Source organism: Cucurbita moschata, unplaced genomic scaffold (assembly GCF_002738365.1).
Source record: "Cucurbita moschata cultivar Rifu unplaced genomic scaffold, Cmos_1.0 Cmo_Scf00045, whole genome shotgun sequence".
NCBI classification, from domain to species: domain Eukaryota; kingdom Viridiplantae; phylum Streptophyta; class Magnoliopsida; order Cucurbitales; family Cucurbitaceae; genus Cucurbita; species Cucurbita moschata.
The window spans coordinates 1,843,486-1,852,359 of record NW_019268561.1 but is presented as its reverse complement, the minus strand read 5'-3'; the positions used below and the strand labels follow the sequence as shown (position 1 = coordinate 1,852,359).

The window sequence follows — 8,874 nt, the reverse complement described above, 5'->3', positions numbered from 1 at the left end:
AGAATTTTCATCCTAGAGAGAAAAAAAGTGTGAAATATCACATTAACCACGTTAGATGAAGAAAGTCCCACGTCGACTAATTTAGAGAATGATCATGAGTTTATAATCAAGAAATACTATCTCCATTGATGTGAGACCTTTTGGGTAAGCCTAAAGCAAAGTCATGAGAGCTTGTGCTCAAACTGAACATATCATACCATTGTAGAGAGTCGTGTAAATGGAGCGTGGCACTGTAAAATAAATATAATAATTGTAATATAAAGTTTGTAAGGGCTACACCACTGTTACCATGGGGAACCGGCAGCGGATTTCGGTCCCGCCATCTTAAACCCTTTTATCCGATTCAGGTTTTCGTTTCGCTTCGAGTTCGAGCTTGTTCCTCTCACAAATTTTCAGGTTTCTTTTGGGTTATGGTGTATCCGTGAACAAACCCTTCTTCCAAAACTGTGTTTCGTCCCTTAACAGCTTCAATTGACGCCCATCCATGGCGACCCACCTTCAAATTTCCGCTAAAATGGCCCTTCACGCCCCTGTTCTTCTAGCGCCCAGAGTAAGCTCGACCACCCTTCCTTCTATTTCTCTTTTTCAAGTATTTTTGTGAAGGCTGAGTTTATGTGTGGGATTTTGGGCGCTCGGTTTCTAGCTTTTTAGAATGCATTTGTTTTGTTTCTCAATGTGGATGAAATTTGTTGTGTAATTGGCAAATCATGTTGGTTAAATTGGTGGAACAACCTTCTTGTGAATTTCTGGGTGATGTTGATTAATTGGAAAATGCTATTTGGTGGTAAATTCTGTTGCTGTGATGGCTGAATGCCTCTACATTAATGGGTATGGGTATAAACTTATCTGTTTTAGCCTCTCATAGCATTGAAAGAAGCGAGGAGCTATTTAAGAGGGAAGAGTAGGCAAGACTGTAGTTATCTTCGAGGTAACATAAGCGGAAACAAGATCGATTGCACTCTCACACACACGAACATAAATGAACAAAGAGACACAACGATTTAAGTGGTTCAGAGAGAAAAAATTCTCCTATATCCACGGGTGGTAGGCAATTACTATAATCAAAGTGTTTACAAATGTACCTCTCACACTCTCACACTCTACACTACGACGTCTCACTTACAAAGTTCCTCCCAATTGCCTCTAGGCAAATACAAAATGGCAATGACTTCACATCCTAGAACAATGCTAGAAAAACCTTTATATAGGCATAGCAATACTAATTCTCATGCATGAATCGAAGCAACACTAATGGTCATACATGAATCAAGATGATTCATGTACCAATATCGAATATGAACCAAATGAATCCAATAGATTCATGAATAGAAGTGAGCAATGTACCAAAAATATTCATGAATCCATGTATTCATGAACCAAATCTTTATGACAATTCTCAACATAGCTTGTTGGCTTAAAATTTTGGGTGTTTTATTGAATGTAATCATAAAGTAGGGGCTATGAGTTCAAACTACTACCATGGTAGTTCCTCTTTATTCCATACTAATAGTCTATGTATGTAAACATAGTTTAGCTTGTTAATATATGTTCAATCAAAATGTCAGAGGTTTGAATCCTCTCACCCACCCAGGATGAACTTTAAACAAAAAAGGACTATGCATTGAACTTCATGACTTGAATAATATCCAAGTTGAGGCTTGAATGCGTGAGTTAGATGATTGAGAATATATGAAATCATTAAATTTACTGGATGCGGTGGTGCTTTAGTCAATGAAGAATGGAAATGATATTCGGCCTTTAAATTTTAGCTTATGCAGTGTTTAACATTGGTGTGAGGGATTTTCATTTTTGTTTTAATGGATTTTCCACAACTCTAGTTCATTGTTGAACGAACTTGATGCCAATTGCTTACACTGTTTCCTTTTCTTTTTTATAATTCCTATTCTTTCAACTTAATCGTTCTATCCAAATTTATAATGTACGATTTTTGTTCTTATTGTAGCTTCGATCACCGGAATGCAGCCACGTAGTGAGTTTAAAACCTCATAAAAGAATTCAGAATGCTAGATCTATGGTCTCTTGTGCAATGAATATGAGTGCAGGACAATCAGATGATCCAGGGAGGGCGAGTTGGGATAGTTTGAAGGACAGGGTAAAAAAACTTTGGGACAACTCACCAGAGCCAGTGAAGTGTTTCCCTTGGAATGAAGCATTGAATAACTTCATCCAGCTTATTGCTGATCTCATCTTGTCGGTCATCAAATACTTGAGCATACCATTGCTCGCCGTCACCTCTCTCAGCGAGATGTCCTATTGCGCCCATGAAAAGAAGCTTCTTATCGTCCCATTTCCAGTAATAATTGGCTTCTCTGTTGCTGAGGTCATGAGACAGACAGCTTTGAGTCTATCTCCAATTCTTAAGGTAAGGTTTCAGCATCATCGCTCCATTACGTGTGACACGTTAGTTGAATGAATCATAATGATAGTTCATTGACAAAGCATTGGTCTCATATCTTCCATTTTAGCTCTGCTGTTATATCGCCCTTGCGTTGACAACATTTTGTACTGTTTCTGGATTTACATAACTATATTTGCACATGATGCAATCGAAAACAATAAATATGTTGCTTTAATCAGCACTTTGTTGTTTCTTTTTACGTTTTCGCTCGTCACTTTTCTTATTGTTCTTTTAACACTCGTTGATGTTCTTAGTTGTCTTTGTAGTATTCTTCATTTTGAACGATAATTTTCGAAATAATGTTAACTGGGAATGTTCGAACACAGTTCAGTAGTCTTCCCGTTGCTCATTTTTATTTTGAAACGCACTCCTGAGCTTATCCTTCAGTAGAAATACAATATAAAGAGCTGTTTAAAGAACTCCTTGATGTTCTTAGTTGTCTTTGTAGTATTCTTCATTTTGAACGATCGTTTTCGAAATTTGGTTAGCTGGGAATGTTTGAACACAGTTTAGTAGTCTTCCTGTTGCTCATTTTTATTTGAAACACACTCCTGAGCTTGTCCTAGAGTAGAAATACAATATGAAGAGCTGTTTAAAGAACTCCTTGATGTTCTTAGTTGTCTTTGTAGTATTCTTCATTTTGAACGATCATTTTCGAAATTCGGTTCCCTGGGAATGTTTGAACACAGATTAGTAGTCTTCCTGTTGCTCATTTTTATATTGAAACACACTCTGGATCTTGTTCTTCAGTAGAAATACAATATAAAGAACTGTATAAAGATCTCGATTGATTTCTAGTTTCCTGTGAATTCTACTGAACATTTCTTGTCGATTCATTTATAGTTGTCTTCCTTTTTCCTTTCTATGATTCAGGATCTAGAAGTACCATGGCATTTGATCACAATTGCTCTGTTCTTCACACTCGTTAAACTGCCTGGCCCATACTACCCATATTGGGGACGCATATTCCTTCCCCATTTTGCAAATGGTGGTCTGTTGAGAACAGTATGGTCTATGTTTCTCTGGTTTAGAAGACCTCGAAAGACATCGATATTGCTGAAGCAGAAAGAGAATCACCTAGATACACCGAAGAACTAATCGAGCAGGCTCCAAGAACATTGGAGGAGCAGCATAGAAAGTTTCAGATGAATTATCCAGAACGAAGTGAGTGAACGAGGCGAGGGAGCGAACTGATGAATAAATTGTTGTAGTACGAGACCGAATATAGTTGATTGAAGGATTGTTTTGGTGATGGGACATTGGAGATAAGCCTTAAAATGAAGGCTAAATGTGTTTTCATGTAGTAGCACAGAAAGTTTTGGAGGCTGTATTTACATATCATAATTGTTGGAGTAACTCAAATCCTAGAACATGAACATAGTACACAATGTTCTTCAATTCCTTCCTAAATTTTAAGAAGATTTGTAAGATGGGGCAAAGCTATACTTACATCAACATAAATCAATAAAGTTGTATCTCATGTTCTAAGAACGTCGTCACAAAACTACGTTCAACTCTAGTTTACCGGTGTTCCTTCAAAGTAAGTTACTCCGATGTTATTGAATGGTTGGATGCATGTACGCTTGTCAACAAAAGTTCTCGATTAAAATGTTGACTCATCTCATATTACCTACAAGGTTCAGTCTGCATCTTACTGAGGCTAAGGGTCGGATTTTAGTTCGGATTCTAAACTCTTTTCTTTATGCTACGGATTCTAAACTCTTTTCTTTATGCTACGGATTCTAAACTCTTTTCTTTATGCTACTCCTCTCATTATCACTCTCTGTTTGGCCGATTTTTGGCTAATTTTGATCGGATTTTCTACGATTATTTTCGATATTTTTTCTTAGAAAAAAATTAAAAAAAAATAATTGGGGGATGGTTATTTTTTAAAATATAGGTATATAAGGCAGTTTTTGAAAATTGGGTAATTTTTCAAAAATAGTTTTATTAAAATTAAAGAAGAGAGAGAAAGGAAAGGAAAGGAAAGGAAAGAAGAAACGGAAATGTAATGAAATGAGTTTGTGCTCATCGAACTCCAAAGCCCTATCACCGCTTCTTCTTCTTCTTCTTCTTCTTCTTCTTCTTCTTCTTCTTCTTCCTCACTCCCACTCTCACTCCCACCGCCATGAAAGACCACCAAGATACCCAAGAGCTTCACCCCGACACTAACAAGCGCAAGCTCGAACAGAACATTCAATTGGCTAAGCAGAAAGCTCAGGAAATCGTTGCTAAGCTTGTGAGCAATGCCGAGTCTAAACGCCCTCGCTTTGACTACGAACCCCCCTCTGCTGCCCCCGCCTCTCAAAATCCACTGTCATCCGCTTCCCCCTTTCCTGGTAAGCATGTTCAATTTCTTCGACTCCTTTTTCTTTTTTTTTTCTTTTTAATTTAGGTAAAGTGGATGTTCTGCTTCTCTATTTTTGTGCTTTGGAGTTTGTTCGAACATGTGTGGAATTGTTACGGATTCTTGCGACATGAGTTTTTATTGATTTTTGGCTATGTTGATAGCATAGAAATACGCCGATGTTGGATACGTGGATAAACAATGTTCTTGTCCATTACTCTGATTTTGTTCTAGCTTTTAAGATTTTGCGCTTCTCTGATATTTTATTGTCAAGTTTGTTAAATTTTGTCGACCTATATTTTTAAGACAAGGGGAACTGGAGTGGGCCTTTATGGAGCCTTTTAGGGCTTTGGGAGGAGTCATAGCAAAAGGGTAATCTCTGCTATGGAAATTTTGGAGAAGCCTTCTTGCGGTCTATCAAATTTTGATTTAAAGGTGAGTCTTCTTTGTGGGGTGACATCAATCTTTCGGCCACCTTATCCAAGGGGTTCAGGAAAGAATTTTGGAGAGAATTATGCCGTTTCTATCCATTAGAACCCAATGATATAGACATTACTTCTTTATGTAGGTTTCCACCCTGTTGATATCATATCTGACAATGGGGATGTCGATGCAAATGAAAATCTCCCATTGTCGAAACTTGTAGTTTGATGCAAATGAAAATCTCCCTTCCACGTTTAACAATAAGTAGCTCCATGTTTATATAGCTCCACCTCTAGCTATGGTATCATTTGGATCAATCTTGCTTAAGTTTTGTGATCCTTGCAAACATTTGTGGGAGAGTATCGAGAAAAGATAGGTTGGTACACAAAAGACTGCTGAATTGACAGTGGAAGACCCCTTGGGTGATCTATTACGAAACTAAGGAGTTACTTGGGAGGTTTCAAATTGGCAGTGGAAGACCTCCTTTGTGGTCTTTAATGTAGCTAAGGAGTCACTGGGGAAGGTTTTCCATTGTTAAAATTGGGAAGTAAAAGACCTTTATGGATGATAGATTGGATAGACTATTTCCCCTTGATGTATGCTATTAGTAACAGGAAGAAAAAGAAAAGGGTTGGTATGCAATGTGTTGGATGGTGAGACTCCTTTGTGGAGCATCACTGCTAAAAGGAACTTGTTAGAGGCAGAAATGGAAGATTTTGAGGCTTTGGTTGAAGAATATGAAACTTTTAGACATCAGAGAACTTCTGGCTGAGGTCCTTGTTGCAAATCCTGATTACAAATAGTTTCTTCTTCCAATAGCACTCGCTCTTGCAATAAAGAAGGATAAGAACCCCGAAAAAGTGAATTTTTTGTGTGGACCCTTCGTTTGGGGGAGTATTAATCCTGGAAAGAGATCAAAGGAGATGGCCTTCGTTTTCTGTCCTTCAATTCAAACTAGTGCAATTTGTGTTTAAATACAAAGGAGAGTTGAAATCACGTCCTCTTCACTGCCAATTAAGGAGTTAATGAAACTTCATCTGTCAGAGCTTCAATCTACAATGGTGCTTCCACTCAACTACAAAGGAGAACACTTCCCAATTGCCTTTGGGCTACAGTCAAAAAGAAGGCAAAGATCCTCCTCGACATTATTGATTTAGGCTTATGGGATTTTTAGAGAGAGAGAAATGACTGTGTTCAATGACAAGATTAGAGGGTGGGTAGAGGTGATAGAGCTAGGGAAGGGAAGTTTCTCTCATTCAACTACACCTTCATGTAATTTTTCCCCAATTGAAGTCTTTAATAGTTACTAGTACCACCTCTATGTAATTAATGGGAATTGGGAATCTTTTTGTAGTAATTAGAGGGTAGTTTAGACTAGAAATTTCTGTTTCTTTTAGATGATAACAAAAGGAGAGTTTTAAACAAGCAGTTTAGGAACTGTATGTAACTCCTCTCGATGCATTCTAGTTTCCGTATCTATTTTCTTTTTTTTCCAGACTAAGCCAATGCCCCTTCCACGAGACACTTCAATTTGAGGCTGTGTATTATACAATTCACATTGACAATCTTTCTTTTTTTCCCCTTCTCTTCTTTGTTTGTTTATTTATTATAATGGATTGTGTAACTCTTCTTTACAAAAAACTAATTGTATTAGTTTCGAGGTACGATTATGTAGTCTTAATTCTATATTCAATTGCCTGTTACTTGAGATTCTTTTTCAGCACATTTAGTATGCTTACTAATCACGAAGTAGACATTCCTTTATTTTTATACTCAAACTCTGTGTCATGTCATGTCATGCATCACTTCTTGCATTCGATTTTTCAACATGCATTGGCAACTTTGAGATTCACTGTTCTGTAAATACTAAGCATGTAGTTATGTTTCTATTGAAAAGAAGCACAAATTTCCAATTCCAGATTTTGCTAACTTTCAAGTTGTTCAGTTTCTTCTGGTACTCAAACAGGTCCATACCATGGTTTTCAAAGCACGAGTAAGAAAATAAATATTCCAAATATTAAGGTACTTGGTTGCCATCTTGTCTGTTAGATTACCATTTGCCTACTGCTGTCAAGCTGATTTTTTCTTTTCATATCCTTTTGTAGGTTGGGTTGATTATTGGGAAAGGTGGAGAAACCATCAAATACCTTCAACTCCAGTCAGGGGCTAAAATTCAGATCACCAGAGATTTCGAAGCTGATCCTCAATCTCTGACAAGAGATGTGGAATTAATGGGCACTTCAGAACAAGTTAGCAGGGCAGAACAGCTTATCAATGAAGTAATGGCAGAGGTAAAGCGCTGATTAAAATGCTTTATCATTGTCAATTTTTGTATGTTGGAGATGTGAAGCTATTTAGAAACCTTAATGTAACAGGCAGATTCAGGAGCTTCTCCTGCAACCACAAATCAGGGAATGACCTCAAGTCAACCTGGAGTTGAGCAGTTCGTAATGAAGATTCCTAATAATAAGGTAATTGCTTTTATTGTGTTTTATCCATCCTTTAAGGTTAATCTAATATTATGATAAGAATGTTGTTATAGGTTGCACTTGTCATTGGAAAGGGAGGCGAGACTATAAAGAGCATACAGAGTAAGTCAGCAGCTCGTGTTCAGGTATGTAATTTGTGGGAATTAGAGTCTATTGAACCATTGCCATTGCGATTATTGCAGTTCAAGAACAGCTTAGAGTTTCTAAAATTAGCAAGCACAGTAACATTACTGCTCGACCCTGTTTTGTTAGATTTGTAACCTTGAATTGTCAGACTCAGAAAGTTTACTAGAAAAGTATACTTCAAATAAAAAATTCTCCATTTCATCATTCGTACATCTTAGGATGCATTTGTTTGATGATCCTACAAGAATTTGAAACAAAGATTCACAGCCTGTTATTTTTAGATACGTGTTTGATAATGGATTTAAAATATTGAAAATATGCAAGGTTGTTTTCAAAATTTTCACATTTTAATCTAAACATTGTCCGGTAATGCTGTTTATCATCTTCTTGTATGGACTCCCACCCTTCAGGTTATCCCTTTGCACCTTCCTCCCGGAGATACATCGACAGAGAGAAATGTTTATATTAATGGGCTGAAGGAGCAGATTGAGTCAGCTAAAGAATTGATTAATGAAGTAATGAGTGGGGTGAGTCATCAACTCCCTTTATTGCCTTAGCATCTTTTTACATCAGGGAGAATGGTTTCCTAAAATTCTAAATGGAAGCACTACGAAATACCGGCAAACTTCTCCTCACCTATGTCCCCGATTTTCTCTGGCTCTACTAATTTTCTGCTGAGATTTCTGTGGTTTCTTTATCTGGTAGATTATCACGTGCATGAAAATCCGCAAGTATTGAAAGGCAATATTTTACATTATTTATTTTCTATGATTGTCTTTGAAATGACTTTTCTAGCGCTTAAAAACACTTTTTAACCCTTAAAACCATTTTTTTAAGCACTTTGACAGTCATTCTTAATCGGCTCGTAATTTTCTTGGCTTGTGTTTTTTAACATTAGGCTCATATGGTAGCTGAAGTTCAACTGCACATCATTTCAACTATCTTTCAATAGGAACGTTTAAAATTTCATTCATTTTTTAAGAGATTGACATGAGCTTTGATAGGCTGCTGGAATTTGAATGTTATTATCTCTGAGACATAAATGCCCCCCCCCCCCCCCCCCCCCCCCC

The 8,874-nt window shown here is 37.2% G+C and overlaps 2 protein-coding genes and 1 long non-coding RNA gene across 3 annotated transcripts in view; 2 read left to right on the top strand and 1 right to left on the bottom strand.

The window, feature by feature from the left end:
- Positions 1-327: 327 nt before the first annotated feature.
- Positions 328-3,849, top strand: LOC111434507. The gene is made up of 3 exons (XM_023071921.1): positions 328-550; positions 1,964-2,383; positions 3,293-3,849. Exons 1-3 carry the CDS (start codon positions 485-487, stop codon positions 3,515-3,517), a joined length of 711 nt encoding a protein of 236 aa, XP_022927689.1. The 5' UTR covers positions 328-484; the 3' UTR covers positions 3,518-3,849.
- LOC111434508 overlaps positions 2,458-8,874 on the bottom strand; it is a 17,862-nt gene continuing 11,445 nt past the window's right edge. The window contains exon 3 of the long non-coding RNA XR_002708960.1: positions 2,458-2,467. This is a non-coding gene — a long non-coding RNA (uncharacterized LOC111434508). The remainder of the gene's footprint in view (positions 2,468-8,874) is intronic.
- The window catches only part of LOC111434504 (far upstream element-binding protein 1-like), a 6,533-nt gene continuing 2,094 nt past the window's right edge, over positions 4,436-8,874 (top strand). Inside the window, exons 1-6 of the mRNA XM_023071917.1 lie at positions 4,436-4,758; positions 7,135-7,211; positions 7,295-7,480; positions 7,565-7,660; positions 7,732-7,803; positions 8,215-8,331. Of these exons, the coding sequence (XP_022927685.1) occupies positions 4,548-4,758; positions 7,135-7,211; positions 7,295-7,480; positions 7,565-7,660; positions 7,732-7,803; positions 8,215-8,331 (759 nt within the window). The 5' untranslated portion in view covers positions 4,436-4,547. The remainder of the gene's footprint in view (positions 4,759-7,134; positions 7,212-7,294; positions 7,481-7,564; positions 7,661-7,731; positions 7,804-8,214; positions 8,332-8,874) is intronic.

Excerpts from the sequence above, each read along its gene's own strand:
- LOC111434507 (XM_023071921.1), top strand. The coding sequence starts at position 485 with ATGGCGACCCACCTTCAAATTTCCGCTAAAATGGCCCTTCACGCCCCT. Across the intron at positions 551-1,963 it reads CTGTTCTTCTAGCGCCCAGA|CTTCGATCACCGGAATGCAG; the intron begins GTAAGCTCGACC and ends TTCTTATTGTAG. Across the intron at positions 2,384-3,292 it reads GTCTATCTCCAATTCTTAAG|GATCTAGAAGTACCATGGCA; the intron begins GTAAGGTTTCAG and ends TCTATGATTCAG.